General features: G+C 37.7%; 1 protein-coding gene across 1 annotated transcript in view; it reads right to left on the reverse strand.

Moving 5' to 3' along the window:
• ZYG11B (zyg-11 family member B, cell cycle regulator) overlaps positions 1-20,177 on the reverse strand; it is an 86,589-nt gene that overhangs the window by 27,939 nt on the left and 38,473 nt on the right. Inside the window, exons 4-10 of the mRNA XM_040627295.1 lie at positions 13,974-14,114; positions 11,792-11,968; positions 10,387-10,451; positions 6,354-6,453; positions 6,044-6,094; positions 3,199-3,360; positions 3,044-3,091 (exon numbers count right to left, since the gene is read on the reverse strand). Of these exons, the coding sequence (XP_040483229.1) occupies positions 3,044-3,091; positions 3,199-3,360; positions 6,044-6,094; positions 6,354-6,453; positions 10,387-10,451; positions 11,792-11,968; positions 13,974-14,114 (744 nt within the window). The remainder of the gene's footprint in view (positions 1-3,043; positions 3,092-3,198; positions 3,361-6,043; positions 6,095-6,353; positions 6,454-10,386; positions 10,452-11,791; positions 11,969-13,973; positions 14,115-20,177) is intronic.

Raw genomic sequence — 20,177 nt, forward strand, 5'->3', positions numbered from 1 at the left:
AGAAAGAAGAGTAAAAATGGAAGCCTACTATTATAAGATTCTTATAATATACATGAAATTGTATAAAATCACTTAAAGGAAGACTGTGATTAAGGATGTATACTACAAACCCAATGCAATCATTAAAGTAACAAAGAGTAATCACTAATAAATCAAGAGAAGAGATCAAATGGAATCATAAAAAATACTTAAACCAAAAGAAGGCAGAAAAAGAAGGGGAAAAAAAGAACGGATGGGACAAACAGAAAACAAATACCAAATTAATGAACTCAAATCTAACCATGTTAATAATCACATTAAATGTAAATGATCCAAATAGCCCAAATAAAAAGCAGATTTTCAGACTGGATAAAAAAGCAAGATGCAAAGTACATAGCTGTCTACAAGAAACACACCTCATTTCTTTTTTTGAGAGAGAAAGAGAGTGTGTGCACAGGTGCATGCCAAGTGGGGGATGAGATGTGGGAAGGGGCAGAGGGAGAGAGAGAAGAGAGAATTTACTTTGAAGTAGGGTCCAAGCCCAGCACAGAGCCCAACAATATGGGACTCAATCTCACAACCCTGAGATCATGACCTGAGCTGAAATCAAAAGTTGGACGCTTAACTCTGAGCTACCCAGGTGCCCCAAGAAATACACTTTAAAGACATATACATGTTAACAGTAAAAGGATGGAAAAAGGTAAACCACGTTAATATTAGTCAAAAGAAAGCTGGGATGACTATATTAAATGAGACAAAGGAGATTTCATAAATGAGACAAAGGAGATTTCAAAGTAAAGAATATTGCAGAGATACAGAAGGTCATTTTATAATGGTAAGGGGTCACTTAATCAGGAGGGCATAACAATTTTAATAGCTTATGAACCTAATAACAGAGCTTCAAAATACATGAAGCAAAAACTAATATAACTGTAAGAAGAAATAGATAAATCAACAATTATAGTTGAAGATTTCAAAACTCCTATCAATAATTGCTAGTACTAGTAGGCAGAAAATCAGTAAGGATACTTGAACAATAACAACCAATTAGACTGACTGACATTTATAGGACATTATACCAAGGACAGCAAAATACACATTCTTCTCAAATGCACATGGAACATTTACCAAGATAGATCATACACAGGTCTCAATAAATTCCAAGAACTCAAATCAAAGTATGTTCTCTGCCCACAAAACAACTGTTAGAATCAATATTTCAAAATAAATTACTGAAAAAAATTCAATCACAAAGTAATGGAGAAAGATATGGAAGTGTTGTATTAATATTAATATTGTGTTGTATTAATATTAATTACTTCATGGAAATCAAAATGATTGAAGGCTGGGGACAAAGTCTTAAGCTTTTTAAATACACTTTTGTATTGTTTGGTTAGTTATAATAAACGTGTTCTTTTTGAAATTAAAAAAAAAGCATTTTTAAAGCTCTACAAAAGCTCTCTAAATATGTAAAATAAGTTCCACTTTTCCTCTTATGGTGATGTGAACCAACTTCTATAGATAATAATCCTATGAACCCTGAATAAAACAATCAAATACTATGATCTGTTTAATACTTCCCTATTTCTGGGCATTTGGTCTTTTTAACCAACTGAGCCACCCAGGTGCCCCTGCATTCAGGTCTTTATACATTTTCCACTTTATATATAACTAAAGCTATAGTGAATAGATAGGTCTTTAAATGCTAGCCTTTAGCCTTCCCCAAAATCCATCTCTCATTGTTTAGTATCTCATACTCTTGCATCTGTAAAACAAACACTAATCTATATCTTTTTTTACTCACTCATCTATGTCTCCTATTATCTAACTTCTCAAGAGCAGAGGTCTGCTCTAAAATAGCTTTCACCACATAGGCACTTTTCCTGTTGTAGTGATTAAACATAATAAATATCTGCTCCTGGGGCGCCTGGGTGGCTCAGTCTTTAAGCATCTGCCTTCGGCTCAGAGCGTGATCCTGGAGTTCTGGGATCGAGCCCCACGTCGGGCTCTTCTGCTGGGAGCCTGCTTCTTCCTCTCCCACTCCCCCTGCTTGTGTTCCCTCTCTCGCTGGCTGTCTCTCTCTCTGTCAAATGAATAAATAAAATCTTTAAAGTAAATAAATAAATAAATAAATAGATAAATATCTGCTGCCTTACAAGCTTTGCTTCAAAATCCTAGAATGCTCACTTTAATCTATATCCAATATATTTATGGAATGTCTAATTTGTTAAGCAGTCTTTTAAGTACTGATTATTAATTACCAAACATAGCATGTAAGAACACTTACAGGCTAGTGACATTTTTTTGAAGATTTATTTACTTAACTTATTTATTTATTTATTTATTTATTTATTTAGAGAACAGGGTAAGGGCCAGAGGGAGAGGGAGAGAGAGAATCCTAAGCAGACTCCTTGCCAACTGTGGAGCCAGACACAGGACTCAATCCCAAGACCCTGAAATCATGACCTGAACCAAAATCAAGAGTCCAATGCCTAACGAACTGAGCCACTCAGGTGCCCCAGTTAGTGCAATTTTTTCACGAGATTTTTTTTCTGATTATAAAAGTAAACTTACAGTGAAGCTTTGTACTATACCAAACAATATATAATAAAGTATGTAATTTATGTTTTTCCTTTTAATGTAGTGAAAATCTTAATACGTATACATTGTTTATAGCCGGCTTTTCTCACTTATTATACTGCATATAAATTTTCTAATGTCACCGGTGTTTACAAATAGAGAAGCAACTTTTTTCCTTTTTTTTTTTTTTTTAAGATTTATTTATTTGAGAGAGAGGGAGAGTATGCTTAGGGGAGGGCCCATGAGGGGCAAAGGAAGAGGGAGAGAGAAATCCAAGCAGACTCTGTGCTGAGCATGGAGCCCCAGGTGAGGTTCAATCTCACAACCCTGAAATCCCAATCTGAGCTGAAACCATGAAACTAAGAGTCAGTCACTAACCAACTGCGTCACCCAGGCACCCTGAGAAGCAACTTTCAACATATTACCTCAGAAGGAAAATAATTAATTACAGCTTGGAATTTAGCAGGAAATGTTCATATCTTACCAAAAGTCCTAGGACTTTCTGTTGAATGGATGACTCAGTTGGGAAAGACTGTAAAAAGAAACAGAAACCTATAACTACCCGAAGAACCAAATATAATAAATGAATACATAAAAATCAATCAATGTCAAAACTATAGGCTAAATTCCCATTCTAACCTCTAGAACCCGCATGAAGAGTTCTAACCCTTGGTTTTCAATAAAATGTCTGCAAGTGGTTGGAGATTCATCTGTGAGGTTCCAAAGTGCACTCAGAGTAAACTTCAAAGTAGTGTCCACTGAATTTTGATTGGTTTTTTGCTTCACTATTTGAAGAAGTTGCTGAAAGAAGAAAAACAGAATGAATTTCTCATCACAAAATTGTTATTATAATTAGTGATGATAATCACAAGTCATAAAGGTTGGTCTCATGGCTTAAAACATTTCTTGTGAAGGTTTTTATAAGTACAACAAATATCTTCTTGGATCAGATTTTTCCTTCAACAAGAAAAAAAGTATAGGATCTTCAGAAATACTTTATTATTCTGAGGATACTAATACCCTGTAAATAAAATAAAAAGCAAAATGATTAAAGCTTAGGAAAACTACCGTGCCCAATCAGTCACAACATATATTCATTTCAGATCCTGGGTTTAAAAAAGTGGAGGGGGTAGGGGCGCCTGGGTGGCACAGCGGTTAAGCGCCTGCCTTCGGCTCAGGGCGTGATCCCAGCGTTATGGGATCGAGCCCCACATCAGGCTCCTCTGCTGGGAGCCTGCTTCTTCCTCTCCCACTCCCCCTGCTTGTGTTCCCTCTCTCGCTGGCTGTCTCTATCTCTGTCAAATAAATAAATAAAATCTTTAAAAAAAAAAAAAAGTGGAGGGGGAAAGGGGACAGGAAGCTAACATTTATTAAGTATCAACAAATTATATCCTATATTATAGTATTGTTATGTCCATTTTTCAGGAGAGGAAATTGAATCTGAGAAATATTAAGTAATTTGATCATAGTCAACTTAGTAAGAGAAAATAAGAATTGGAAGACCTAATTTCAAGTTTTCCTTAAGAAAAAAAGAATAAATTACATTCAATAGTAAAAGACTTAGAGTCTATATTGGATTTGAATAAGATAATGGCTTTGAAATTCCATTTGTAAATTATTTCTATCATAGCCTTAACCTAAGAAATTTAAGTCTGAAAGATAAATGTTTTGAGACCTAGATAAGGCACCCGTAATTCCAGTTTTAGATTATAATTATGGGGGAAATAGGCAGCTCTGCTCAAACAGATACAAGAAAACATTAATGAACGCTATTACGTAAAGTTACACACAATTCAGGAAAAAAAAATTTTAGGAATAAAAACATCTCAGTGCAATTATGTAACTTAATAGCATAGTGGCTAAGAGTGTGGCATTAGAATCTGGATCTGTGTAACCTTGTTTGCCGATTTAATCCTTTGTTTCCTCATCTGTAAATTGTGGGTGATAATCAAGAGATTAAAAAAAAGCTAGTGATCATCATCACTACTACTACTACTACTACTACTGCTACTAATTCCTGCTTAAACTAAGCTTAATTTCCCCCCAAAGCATATAAGTAGATTACTTCCTTAAAATCTTTGAATATATTTCCAACCAAAACTACTGGAACACATATATAACAATGAAAAGTCGTATTTAAAACTAAAATGTCATCCCTGAAAATAGTAAAAAATAAATAAAATCAGCATCCTTTTCTACTTATCTAACATATATTGTTTTGTGCTAAGCACTTAGCATATATTACTTCAAATAATTTTTTTTTAAGTAAGCTCTATGCCTAATGTGGGGCTTGAACTCACGACCCAGAGATCAAGAGTCGCATGCTCTACCGACTGAGCCAGCCACGTGCCTCCCCTTCAATTAATCTTATTTTCCTTTTCATTTAGTCTTCATAACAACTGTACAAAGTAGTTTATCACCCCTAAGTAAATCTATGTGCCTGCCCAAGCTAGTAACTCATAGAATTGGGAATAAACCCAGATAGGTCAACTCCAGAATTCCTACTCTTTGCATTATACCACCACAGCTTTCTCCTCTCTTTACATTACTCTTTTCATTCGTATTGCTATTATTATACGTACCAGACTGTATTACAACCATGTCTACATAGCTATCTTCTCTAGTACTTTTTACGGACAGAAATTATAGACATAATTCAATGTGAATCCCTAACATCAGGTAAGGTGCTAGGTACCTGATAAATACTCTACAGATATTTATCAAAGGAATGACTTTCTCATTACATACATAATATGTAAATCATAGAAAAAGAGAGTCTTTTGGGGTACCTGTCTGGCTCAATCGGTGGAGTGTGCAACTTTCGATCTCGGGGTTGTGGGTTCAAGCCCCGTGTTGGGTGTAGAGATTACTTAAAAATAAAATCTTAAAAAGAGAAAAAGAGGGAGAGTCTTTCATTTGACTTTTCCATCTATCATTATTGTTTAAACACCACATGTCAGGATTATAACAAGAAACTCTGAAGTGGACTTTTTCCTTTAGTCCTCCCTAGGACATTGTTTGTATTTATAAAAGCTCTTGAAAGCTTTTTAACTTTTCACTGTTCATTGTATCACCTCCTTAACTGAGTGTAAGCAAGCAAAATCATCTGTCAGTTATTTAAATTATCTTTTTCTCCAAAGCATCTAGCACAATTTTATGCCTACAACAGTCTCTACATTTTCTTCACAAATAACAAAATAACAGAATTTTAGGTCTAGATGGGATCTTAAGGCTTATTTAGGCTCCAATCATTCACATAATTTGCCTAAATTCACAAACTGAGTTTACAGTTAGATCCTAGGTCATCTGACTCCATCTGTTAAGGAATAAAGCTGCCTCTATGAAAATTAATGAATACATCCAAGTTAGAAGTAATGAAAATTACATTTTGAAATATAAAATGTCAGAAGATACACAACACTGCCTGAAAACGATGAAAATGAAAACTGTCTAGTGGTCTGCACAGAGGAGATAATAGACTTACCCTGACAATGAAGAGCTCAGCACCAAGCTGCGCAGTTTGCTCTGTAGAAAGCTGCAAGCAAGCAGAAGACAAAGTAAACGTCCAAGAACTCACTAGTGTGAGTTTAATATCATTCACTGCCAACAGACTCCAAACGTCAGACTAAAATCTCTGATCAACATGGAATTCTGCAATATTGAATGTAGCTTGAATAAACAGGCTGGCAAAGAGACTCACTAACTTTTCTGGCACAAAGATTTTGGGGAAAACAGTAACTGTAATGGGAAACAGCCAACTACAGAAAATTGTTCAATAATAGGAGTTCAGATACCTTGGCAGCCAGGATGGAAATGATAGCAACTGCCATCCTTTGCATGTTTTGATCCTCATGGTTGCAGAGCCACTGCATGACAAGCTTGGCTGCTTCAAACCTGAAAACACACAAAGGGTTTCCATGAATGAATCCTGGAGTCAGCAGGCAGTTTCAGAGCTCTAGCTTGGAACTGATGCTACAGTTTAGGTAGGTGAGAAAGAACAGGAAAATTCCTCTTAACTGATAACAGAATAACAATTACACTTGAGTGTTTTGGAGATAGTGTCTTGTTAATTCTGACAACACTTTGTAAAGAAACAAGAGTTTAGGAAATATGATCAAAACTATCTGGCATTTATCTTCTAGAATTATAACATATTTCTATCCTGTAGTAATTTCTATATTGTATTAGAGTATTTTCTGGGTCCTTATAGTACCTAGCACAACAGAAATATTCATTTATTCATTCACAAACATTTATTGAGCCCCTGATTTGTGCCAGATACTGTTCCTGGTGTTGGAGACAGAGTAGTGAACAAAATAGAAAAATCTCTCTACTCTCACAGAGCTTACACTGTAGTGTGGAAGACAGATAACAAATCAAAGAAGTAAGTAAAATATGTGGTATGTGCTATAGAGAAAAAAATTGAGCAGGTAAAGAGAGGATATGAAATGTTGAATTTTTAGGTAAGGTTACTAGGAAAGGCCTCACAGAAACTTTTGAGGAAAAAAGAGAGCTTGCTGTGTGGATATCTAGGGGAAAAGCATTCTAGGCAGAGGGTGGGAGACAGAACAACCCTGAATTGGGAGTATGCCAGGAGGTTTTGAGAAATAACATGGAAGCCAGTGAGACCCAGAGCAGAGAGAACAAGAGTAGCACTAAGAAATGAGGTCAGAGGAAACAGGGGAGCCAGATCCTAGGGTCTTTGTTAAAAATTAGCTTTTACTCGGAGATGTAAAGTCATAGAAAAATTCTGAGCAGAGATATAACATGAACTGACTTATATTTTTAATAGGGTTATTCTGTTAGCTGTGTTTAAAATAAACTTCAAGAAGGCAAAGAAAGAAACAAAGAGAGCAGTTCGAGGCTGCCACAATAATTCAGGAGAGAAATCACTTTTAGTCTAGTGCAAGTGGTAGAAATGGAAGTGAAGAGAAATGGTTGAATTCATGGTATATTTGGAAGATAGCTGGATTTGTCAAAGGACTGAATGTGGGGTGTGAGAAAAGAAGAGAAATCAGGACGACACCAAGGAATATATCCATAATTTCATCTTTTCAAGACTTGGCTCAAATATCACTTCCTCTGAGCTTTCCTTGACAAGTTCATCACTGCTTTCCCACTGCTCCTTAGCATTTGTTTGTAACTCTATCAGAGTGATTATCTGTAGCCACACCATTGGCCCTTGAGTTCTTGAGGTAAAGGACCGGATCCTATTCAGCCCTTTATACCAAGAACCCAATACAGAGCTTTACACATGGATAGTGTTTAATACATGTTGGCTGAACTACAGAGATATAAATTACTCTTCTGCAAATTCCCTCAAATTTACTGTTACCTCTATTCCCAAGGCCATCTCAGATTCTTTTACAGTAGATTTCTAATGAGCCATTGTGCCTCCATTGTTTTTCCTTCAATTTGTGTCTACACATTGGTAGTACATAAATCTGTCGGAGAATTTAGGTATGATGTCATTCCTGTACTCACAGTATTTTCAGACTCTAACAATGGGCCTGTACTTTCAAATCTTTTTTCCTGCCTACCCTATGCTTACTGCAAAGTGGACTGCTCATTAGTCCCCAAGCATGCCCACAATTATGATTAAGATAGCCTTATAGTTAAGAGCACAGATTCTGAAGCTCCTTGTATTTTGGGGTTTAAATTCTAGTTCTACCTAATGCTGCTGATAATAATCATAAAATACATTATTTTATCACATGAAGCAATGCAGGAAAGTCATTAAAACATCACACATTCTGGAGTCAGCCCGGTTTCAAGTATCACTTCTACCACTTACTAACTTTGGGAACCTGGGGCAATTTCCTTAATCTCTCTGAACTTCAATTTTCTCATCTGTAAAATAATAAGATCTATTCAATAGGATTGTTGTGAGGATTAAATAATATTACACATAAAACTTAAGACTTAGTACAGAACTTAGCACATACCCAGCTTTTAATAAAGGTTATTTTTTTCTAGTATTATTATTAACTTCCTCTGTACCTGTATTTGTGCAGTTCCCACAACATAAAACAATCAATTCAACCAGCTCTCATCTTCAATGGAATACAGCATGGATGTAAAAAGAAGAGGTTCTGGAGTCATTCTGGATTTAAATCTAAATTCTGCTACTTGCTATCTTACCACCTTGAGAAAGTTACTAAACCTTTCTGTGCCTTTGTTTCGAACATCTACAAAATGAAAATTATAAGAATAACAATTCCACAGGACTCTTGTATGGACTGAATAAGCATATGTAAAACACTTAGCACAGTGCTTGGCGATAGGAAGTGCTTTATACAGGTTAGTTGTTATCTTTATTATCTCAAATGCCATCACTAACATGAAATCTTTAATGATCACCAATCAGATGAAATCTTTCCCTCCTCGTTTGGGGGCCCAATGCATTCTGTCATCCTCTTCTATGAAAAATTCTGTCTTCTGTCATACTCATTTTTCATTCATTCATCCATCAAACATCCACTTAAGCACTAGAGACAAAGAGATTAACCAATAACAGTCTCTGACCACAAAGAAGCTCAAGTCTAGCAGAGTGTATTGGCTAGATCAGAGGTAAGTAAACTATAGCCTACATACAGTGATTTTATAGCTGTGGGTCCAGCTGCCTGTTTCCTAAAGTTTTACTGGAACGTAGTAAAACCATTTGTTTATATACCATCTTCAACTGCTTTGGAGGTACAATGGCAGAGTTAAGTAGTTGCAACAGAGACCCTGTGGCTAGTAAGCCCCAAATATTATTAGCTAGCCCTTTAAAAGAAGTTTGTCAACCCCTGGGTGTTGACAATTTTCTTTAGGAAAGTGACTATGTCTTTCCTACATATGACTTCATGTAATCAGTACAGATGCTCAGTATTTACAAAATAAAATGAGTAATCTACATGAGATATATGTACTTATATTTTTATCCAAACTGTTTATTTGAAATAGTAAATGGAACATCTCGTTCCTCAGCTATGCCAGATAACAGTGTACTGTTACCCAAATAAATCACAGTAAAACTGCTGCTTAAGAAATATACTTTTCATTAAATCGTAAGTATATTTTCTTTTTCAATACCATCATTAAAAAATATATTTAAAATAGTAAGATGACAAAAAATCCTTTTTAGCTCTCAAATCACATCTTAGAAAACAAGGGAAGAACACTTTATAGTTACTTGAATCCAGCTACATAACCTCCCTTAACCTCTATTTAAAAAGTTTCTTCCATAATTCAGTATTAAATAACAATAATAAGAGGTATGATACAGAGAAAAGAACACTGGACCTAGAACTAGAAGACTTGAGACTTTCTAATTTTGCAGTTACTAGACACAAAACCATGAGCAAGACACTGAATCTATATGCCTCAGTTTCTTCGGCCTACAATATCGTATGGATATTCTAAAAACCATAATATAAATTTTTAAAAAGATTTTATTTATTTATTTGACACAGAGAGAGTACAAGCAGGGGGAGCTGCAGAGAGAGGGAGAAGCAGGCTCCCACCAAGCAGACAGCTCAACGTGAGGCTCGATCCCAGAACCCTGGAATCATGACCTGAGCCAAACGCTCAACCCACTGAGCCACCCAGGCATCCCCATAATATAAATTTTTAAGCAAAGGGCTATGAAAACAGGGGCCAATCTGTTAACACGAATGTCAAAGCACTAAATTAAAGAAAGTAGAGTTAGCATTCTATAAGGTAGTGCAGAATCCCATCCGCTAGATTAACTATACTCCAAGGATATGCCAACCGGTAAGAAATGGCCCAAGACAGAATTCTAAAATTCCATTTTGGCCCATTTTAAGTTCTAGGACTAACACTTGCCTGTTGAATGGAACATCTTGAAGTATCCGGTCACTGCAAAGTGAAAGGAGGCAATTCTTCTGTAACTAAAGAACCAAAGGGAGAAAAAAATTCCTGAATAAAATATTGCTTTGTTAAACTAGGTGTAGCCTCTATAAAAAAAGGAAGATCTCTGATGAAACACCAATGATTTCTTACAACTTTTGTTCTACCTCCCTATTGTTGAAAGACTGACTTCCACTGGACCCATGTGAGTTTACTTGTGCATATTCTTTGTCTTTTCCGTTAGATAAGATAGGATAATAAATACAATTAATATCAGCTAATCGCCCTCCCTTCTGGGTGGGTTCGGCTTTGTTCTCTATCCACCTGGCTTCCAGAGGCCATAAAAACCAAAGCCTAGGGGCCCGTAGGTGGCTCAGCAGGTTAAGTGGCCAGCTCTTGATTTCAGCTCAGGTCAAGATCTCAGGGTCCTGGGATTGAGCCCCGCAACAGGCTCTACTCTCGGCGGTTGTCTGCTTGAGGATTCTCTCCCTCTCCCCACACTTGTATGCACACATGCTCGCTCTCTCTTTCTAAAACAAATAAATCTTAAAAAAACAAACAAACACAAAAAAACAAAGGTCAAAGCTCATCCAATTTGGCAGCTACCCTTAATGAGGGAAGCTTGCTTTAATGTTCCAATCACCGATCTGGATTGCCATTTTTTTAAAAGATTTTATTTATTTGAGAGAGAGAGAGAGAGAGAGAGACAGCAAGCACCAACAGGGGGAGGGGTAGAGGGAGAGTGAGAAGTAGACTCCCCGCCAAGCAGAGAGCCCGACGTGGGGCTCCATCCCTGGACTCCGGGATCATGACCTGAGCCAAAGGCAGATTCTTAACCGACTGAGCCATCCAGGCACCCCTGTATTGCCATTTTTACTTGGTTTTTGGCTTTTGAGTATTTTTTATTAGCTTGCCAACTGGCTGCTAAGTTTTAAGAATTAAAAATATAATTTTTATATTTTCAGTTTTCATCCTGAGGATAGGACAGGTTATGTAGCCTACCATATGGCTAGAAGTAGAAAACCCACGTCTTATTCATTTCTGTACGCCAGTACTTGATAGTGCCTGGCCCAGAACAGATGTGCTATGGCTATTTGCTGAAATCATCACAAAGTCAAGACTGAGGTGGAAAATGAGTTTTTTATGGTTTGCACGATTTCCCTCAACATTTGGATTTAAATACTTTTATGCAGGGAATGTACTCTTTAGTTTTCTACTTCTCTGTTTTCCTACACTCAATCATACCATAAATTTATTACTTTACAGCCTGCAAAGGCATTTGAATTTCCAGCCTTGGTCTACTAAACTGAACTCTATGGAGGTAAGAGATGGATAGGGGACACTAAAAGGGCTATTTGAATAGGAATTCCCGCATGCTTACCTGCTGGTGATTAGGAAAATGTTCCATGGCTTTGAGCAGCAAATGGGTCACATCGGCCAGGAGTCGGACAGGCATTCCTGCAGCAAGATCCTGTTTAGTTAAGTTAAACACACAGGCGCTTGCAGCAAGTTGTACTGGCAAATTCATAGGGTGGTTTCTCATCCCAGTAACCACAAGCTGGAAAAAAATTAATTCTCTTTACTCACATTATTAATACAAGTCCTCTTAACATAGCAACATTACTTTGTTGATCTATAACAACTTCCAAGATGTCTTAGGTTTCTTTTTTATCCTCATGTGCAAAGAGCTTAGGGCATAGCAGTCACTTATCAACACGTAGTTCCTGCCCACCTGGCCCAAGAAGGTATCAAGTTGTTCATGTCCAGGGATTTTTCTACAGGGCTAATGAATCTTTTCTATTCAGATAACTCATCTTTGTATTTCCCAGACCTAGTACAGTGCCTGTTACATGCTAAGCACTAAATAAACTCTTACTGACTTTAGAGTAAACCAGTGGCAAACTTTTCACTTTCAAATACCAACATTCAGTTTCTTGAGAACACTACTAAGGTTATAGTACAATGAAATCCATTTGCTTCCCTCTGGCCTAGATAACTATTTCTCATTTTTTCCTCTCACCTCAAATCCCAACAAATCCTCCCAATCCTCACTATCAGCTAAAGAACCTTGCTTCTAATTACATGAGAAAATTGAAACATTCAGAAAAGAACTTAAGATTCGCACTACCACATGTATCCCCCTTACCAGTACATAAACATGCATATGCTGCTTTCCTATTACCATAAATGATCTTTTTGGGTTCCTCTCGGAAGGTAATCCCTCCACTTACATGCTACATCTTTTGCTTCTTGTCTACTCAAGGACATTGCTTCAGCTGTTCTTCTATATCAACTTTTTATTCTACACTGGATCATTCATATCAGCATACAAAAAAGCTATTTTTTCCTCTCATCTTAAAAAAGAAAAAAAAAAAACACCCAGTTCCTCAGCCAACTACCATCTTTTTCCTTTGTTCTCCTTTGCAACTAAATCCCTCAAAAGAATTTTCTATATACTTTCATGTTTCTCTGTACCATTCTCTGAATGAATAAATGAGTAAATATTTCAGATCAGGACTAGAGGTCCTTTGTTGCTCAGGTTCATAGTAACCAAACCCAAAACAAGATAATTCATATACCAAGTGCCAATATCCTCTGGTATATATGGAGGGGTGACTGGTATTGGGGATAACATCAGAGTGATTGAAATGTTATTGGTTCCTATCAAAGCACCGCATCCTCAAAATTTAAGATAACAGGGTGGTTAAGTCATTTCTGGCTCTGCCACTAACTTATTGCTACTTAACCTCACAGACCTTGAGTTACACAATCTGTAAAATAAAAGATAAAACTTATTTATTGGGATTGCTGTGCCCACTAAATGAGGCATCAAATATAATATAGTCCTACACTCATTGGTTTCAAATGTGTATTAGGATTATCTTGGGGGATTATTAAAATGCAGATTCTTGTACCTCATCCAGCCCTACTGAATCTAAATTTCCTAGAGCGGGGTTCACAAATGTGCTTTAAAAATAAATAATATTCCAGACTTCTGGTGGACAAAGGACCACAATCTGATAAATACGGCCCTAAGCAATCAACAAAAATTAAGAATCTTCCTTTCTTGCCCTTCAAAAGCTGTCTTGGTTAAAAGATTTTAATTGGGAAATACCATAAATTAATTATGAAAGCATAGATGGTTTAAAAGTGGCACAGGAAGGTGCCTTATGGAATTCCAATATTATATTTCTTTAAAAAGTGTATATGGAAGCAATACAATGCAGCGTTGTGACTCCAGTCACATACTTTCATTTTCTACTGTAGATGGTGAAAAAAATATCACTCTGGTCACTGGTTTTAGGTAGTTAAATATGAAGTGGGAGGCATTTATACTGCTTACTGAGACCACTAGAAAACTTCAATAACACTATGCAACTATCTTCTCTCTTTTTCATTTATGGCTAACAACTGAAATCGTACATCATCAATCCCATTACCACCGGCACCAACAACAAAAATCAAAGACTAAATGCAAATTTTTACCAATTTTCTTCACAAAGCCATCAGCTGTATCCAGGGAGATAATTTGAAAATTTCCATATCCAGTTTCTTATTCTTACCTTTAAAATTTCTGGCTTTGTTTTTTCCATCACATGAGTCAGGCTAAAAAGGTGAAATAGAGCTTCCCGGACAAAGAATGCCCGTTCACTGTACCGCTTCAATGCTTCTGCAATCTGAGTTTCATTGGCTTCTCCGGACACCTTTGAACATAGCCATAAGATTAGCTTTTAGGATTTCTTCAACCCTCTAGCTTTCTCTAGCCAAAGATCACTTGTAGAGATGGCATCTAGGATATCCATGTCAGTTTTGAAACAAATGCGAATGATTGCTTTCCAACCCCCCCAGAATAGTCATCCTATGAAGGTGTATATATGCTGAAGAGATGTATGTGGGATAGGCTTACCCTACTATAAGCCTATGGGTAACATTTTCTATACTGCACCTAAAGTAAATCTCAAGATATTTAACACTATTTATAAAGTCTTACCACGTGATTAGTCTCTTATCCGTCTTTTAAGGTAACTCCAAATTCCCTTTAATTCATGTTAAAGCTACTTTTTTCCCTGATCTTTCAATAAGCCAAGCTCTTTCCCAGCAAAAGGCCATTATATATAATATCCTCTCTGACTGAAATCTTGCTCTCTTTGACTAATTTTTACTCATCCTTCCCAATTCAAGTTAAATGACACTTCTTTGGAGAGGCCTTCCCTGACCCACTTATCTAAAACAGGTCCCTCTGAAACATCCCCTTCATAACCATTATCATAATCCTCCCACTCAACTGACCCATTCATCACTGTACCCCAATAATTAGCATTATGTGTGGCTCAGAATAAGTGCTCAATATGGGGCGCCGGGGTGGCACAGCGGTTAAGCGTCTGCCTTCAGCTCAGGGCGTGATCCCAGCGTTCTGGGATCAAGTCCCACATCAGGCTCCTCCGTTATGAGCCTGCTTCTTCCTCTCCCACTCCCCCTGCTTGTGTTCCCTCTCTCGCTGGCTGTCTCTCTCTCTGTCAAATAAATAAATAAAATCTTAAAAAAAAAAAAAAAAGAATAAGTGCTCAATAAGTATTCATCAAATAACTGTGTTAATTAATTCTCCCAGATTTATCTAGCTCCCATTCAGCATCAAGAAATTCTGTTCAGGGGCGCCTGGCTGGCTCAGTTGGTTATGAGTTTAAGCCCCACATTGGGTGTAGTGTTTACTTTTTTTTTTTTAATTTTATTTATTTATTTGAGAGAGAGAGCATGCACATGAGGGGGGTGGAGAGGTAGAGGGCGGGGGAGAAGCAGATTCCCTGTTGAGCCCGAAGCCCCATGCGAGGCTTAATCCCAGGACTCTGGGACAAGGCAGACGCTTAACAATTGATCCACCCAGGCGCCCCTGGGTGTAGTATTTACTTAAAAACTAACTAACTAACTAACTAAATAAATAAATAAATAAAGAGATTCTACTCAAAATTAGGTCTAAGGAATGTCCCATTTATATAGATTCACACATTTATCTTTAACTGTGGTTCACACAGTATTGAGTAACCAAATGTTTATAATGGGAAGTGACTTTTTATAAAAGTAATCCAACTAAAAAAGTGAAAAATAAATTATTAGAATATTACTACTGATCCCCAGTGAATTAATGAAACGAGTGTCAACAACCACTAACATCACAGAAAAAAACAACCATATATTATGCACTTCCTTAGTGAAAGAGCACAATACCCAAGAGTCCTGCCAAAGGGATCAAACATGAGTCTGATTAATCCTCCACATCTAGCTACTAATTTGCAGAGAATACAGACACAGATATATGCACAATGAAATACAATCAGGAATATCCAGGGGCCCCTGGCTGGCTCAGTTGGTAGAGCATGTGACTCTTGATCTTGGGGTTGTAAGTTCAAGCTCCACAATGGGTGTAGAGATTTCTTAAAAAAATAAAGAAGAATAATAAAAAAGAATATCCAGACTGAGACAAAGTCTACAAGTCAAAGAGGCTGGATCCTTTACTGGACAAATTTTAAGGAAAAGAAAGGAACGAAGAGGGAATCTGTAAAAAGACATATAATTTTTTTTTTGTTTTTTTAATTTTTTTTTTTAAGATTTTATTTGTCAGGGTGGGAGAGAGAGAGGGAGGAAGGGAGAGAGAGGGAAAGAGCGAGCACAAGCAGGGGGAGTGGCAGGCAGAGGGAGAAGCAGGCTCCCTGCTGAGCAAGGAGCCTAATGCGGGACTTGATCCCAGGACCCTGGGATCACGATCTGAGCTGAAGGCAGACGCTTAACCGACTAAGCCACCCAGGCATTCCTCAAAAGACACACAATTTTGAAAAATGAGCAAGATTAACTAAATGCCTAGAGATAAAGAGATGGGTCATAAAACTATTTAAAAAATAAGGACATTATTATTATTAAAGACAGAACAGAGGTTACTTTTGTGGAGAAGGAGAGAGCAGTGATCTAGATGGGGCACATGGAAGAATTTCGGGGTAGCTGAAAGTTCCGTCTACTAACCTGAGCAATGGCCTCAAGTGTGTTTGCTTTATTTGCATTTCTTTTTTCAAGGGGTGGGGGAACAGAGGGAGAGGAAGAGACAGTCTTAAGCAGGCTCCACACCCGCACAGAGCGTGACAAGGGACTCATCTCACAACCCTGAGATCATAACCTGAGCAGAAATCAAGTCAGGTATTTAACCAACTAGGCCATCCAGGCACTCCCTTATCTCCCTATTTGCACTTCTTTTTTTCTTTCTTCCTTTCTCTTTCTTTCTTTCTTTCTTTCTTTCTTTCTTTCTTTCTTTCTCTATCTATCTATCTATCTATCTATCTATCTATCTATCTATCTACAGGGGAGAGAGAGAGAATGCATGAGTCTATCTATCTATCTATCTATCTATCTATCTATCTATCTACAGGGGAGAGAGAGAGAATGCATGAGCCCAAGCAGGGGCAGCAGCAGAGAGAGAGGGAGAAGCAGGCTCCTTGCTGAGCAGGGAGACTGATCCAGGGGTCGATCCTAGGACCCTGGGACCACGACCCGAGCGAAAGGAAGAAGCCCAACTGACTGAGCCACCCAGGTACCCCTGAATTTCTTAAGCTACACATTTGTTGTTTATGATCTTGGCATCTATCTTATTTATAAGAAGGTTAAAAAAAAAAAAAAAGCCAAAAAAAAACCCCAACCTGACATTCAGAGAGATATAGTCTCTTTAAATAGCCTCTTTAAATCGGAAGACTCAGACTCAGTACAGATGTGTGCCAACAGACACAAGAGCACGTATTAAGTAAGCATTTGTAAGACTGTAGAAATAACAATGGAAGTTTCTTTTTTAAAAATAAATATGTATTTTTAAACAACCTGTGACCATTCTTGTGTTTCTCCTCACTCAAACAGCAAACACACGCCACACTTGTAACAGCTCCAGGAGCTGAGTGGGGCAAAGGTAGTGCTGGCTGTATGGCTGTCCAAGGACCAGGTCTGTCCATCTACTATGAAGACAACTCTGTGCTCAGGGAAGCCAACCCTGAAATGCTGTGCCCTCAGGCAGACACCCCACAACCGAGACTAGATGACAGTTACTCTTATGTTCACACATCACATTAAGTGGGTGCTGCCTGTTGTGAGAAAAACAATAGCTGTCACTTGGACTGCAAAGCACCTTTTCTCCCTGAGGGCAGAACAATGGAAGTTTATTTACAAATGCTTTTTAAACTATGTGAAGTAGGGGTGCCTGGGTGGCTCAGTCAGTCAAGCATCTGACTCTTGGTTTCAGCTCAGGTCATGATCTCAGGGTTGTGAGACTGAGTCCCATGGGGGGCTCCTTGCTCAGCACAGAGTCTTGAGAGTCTTTCCCCTTCCCTCCCCCTCTGCTCCTCCACCTGCTCTCACTCTAATACAAATAAATAAAATCTTAAAAAAAAAACTACATGAAATATACATACATACATATTGGTCTTGATTATGTATTCACATATATAAGTGGTTATTGAATAATAAAAATTTTCCAAGTGTTCAGTTCTTTTTTAATTATCCTGAACTTTTTCTTAGATTTTCTTACATTTGTAAAGACATTGAAATACTATGTGAAGTAAGAAAGATTGTAAGAGGGAAAATGTTTAACAATGATCTCAGTTAAGGGGCGCCTGGGTGGCTCAGTCGTTAAGCATCTGCCTTCGGCTCAGGGCGTGATCCCGGTGCTATGGGATCGAGCCCCACATCAGGCTCCTCCGGTAGGAGCCTGCTTCTTCCTCTCCCACTCCCCCTGCTTGTGTTCCCTCTCTCGCTGGCTGTCTCTATCTCTGTCAAATAAATAAATAAAATCTTAAAAACAAAACAAAACAAAACAAAACCCAATGATCTCAGTTAAGACTTCATTTACCCATATTTGGTTGATTCAACTGTTTTATAATATCTATATGAAATATAGCCTCATGTTATCTTTGAATGTAAAATTAAAGAACTTTTGTTACTAGAATGTTAAATATTCTTAACGAATTTCATTGCATGTATGTTTTATTCAGTGATCAATAGCCAGTGATAAATCCTCGAGTCAAGTAGTCTGACTCCTCAAGCTACTGGCATCTTCAATTCAACCAATTTCATACGCTAGATGATAAAGAAAACAAGTACCTGTATGTACCAGTTTCTGCAAACAATTTAAAACAGAGATGGGGCGCCTGGGTGGCCCAGTCAGTTAAGAGTCCAACTCATGGTTTCTGTTTACGTCATGATCTCAGGGTCATGAGATCAAGCCCTGTGTCAGGCTTCATGTTGAGTGCGGAGTCTGCTTAAGACTCTCTCTCCCTCTCCTTCTGTCCCTTCCCCCTATTCTTTCTCTCTTTCTCTCAAATAAATAAAATCTTTAAAAAATTAAAAAAATAAAACAGAGGGGCACCTGGGTAGCTCAGTCAGTTAAGTGTCTACCTTCAGCTCAGGTCATGATCCCAGGGTCCTGGGATGCAGCCCTGCATCGGGCTCCCTGCTTAGTGGGGAGCCTGCTTCTCCCTCTTCCTCTGCCTGCTGCTCTGCCTGCTCGTGCCTGCGCTCTCTCTCTGCCAAATAAATAAATAAAATCTTCTAAAAAATAAATAAAACAGAAAATGTCCATAACCACTAAATTAAGCCTTGTTAATATTTAATACACTGAATAAAACTAAAATTTATATTCTAAGGAAAAATTTTCTTATAGCATTCTGTATATAACTCTATTAAAGCACCTCTCACACTACATTAAATCGATTTTTATTTTTTTATTTTTTTTTAAAGATTTTATTTATTTATTTGACAGAGATAGAGACAGCCAGCGAGAGAGGGAACACAAGCAGGGGGAGTGGGAGAGGAAGAAGCAGGCTCATAGCGGAGGAGCCTGATGTGGGACTCGATCCCGTAATGTCGGGAACACGCCCTGAGCCGAAGGCAGACGCTTAACCGCTGTGCCACCCAGGCGCCCCTAAATCAATTTTTAAATTTATCTGTCTCCTCTCTACTAGACCAGAATTCCTTGAGAGCAGGGGCACTAACTCAGATGTCTTTAAAAAGTACTTAGTAAATGTTTTTTGAAATGGATCAACTCTTCTGCCTAAAATCTTACATGGATCTTCACTGGGTATTGATTACTGCAGTTCAGTATAGGAGTCTTAGTTCAAGGGAGAAGTCTAGCATATAGATCTAAGGACCAAGAAATGGAAACCTCCAATATTTAGAGACCTGGGAAATGAGGAAGAACCAATAAAGGAAATTAAGCATGGCAGTCAGAAAAGTTTGAAAAAAAGACAAGGGTGATAGCTAGGAAGCTAAGTAAAAATGAGAACTAATATTTCTAGCACATTTCTAGTGATTCTAGGAACTGGGAACCACAGCTTAGTAGATAACCCCCCAGTCTGGGAATGAGATAGCCAACGAACCCTAGTTGTGGGAAAATGGAAGGTTCAGAAAATTGATGGTGACAGAAGAGCAAATTGGATGGGGAAACAATGACAGAAATTCTATGGTAAGAAAACCTTCTGAAATTAAGGGGAAAGTAAAGAACTAAGTAAAGAACTAAGATTCTCAAACAAAGACAATGAGATGTAGTGGAAAGGACACATGCTTTGGAATCAAATAGTCCACGATACAAAGGCAGACTCCAATATCGGCTGGTTGTCACCCTTAAAGTCATTCCCTCTCACTGAGGACAATAATACCTCTCTCATAGAGTCAAGAGATTGAACTAAGTAATACACATGAAAGTGCAAAAAACAAACCGCTTGTCCTTATAACCACCCATTCAG

This window comes from Ursus maritimus, unplaced genomic scaffold, assembly GCF_017311325.1.
Source record: "Ursus maritimus isolate PB19 unplaced genomic scaffold, ASM1731132v1 scaffold_12, whole genome shotgun sequence".
In the NCBI taxonomy this organism is placed as follows: Eukaryota; Metazoa; Chordata; class Mammalia; order Carnivora; family Ursidae; genus Ursus; species Ursus maritimus.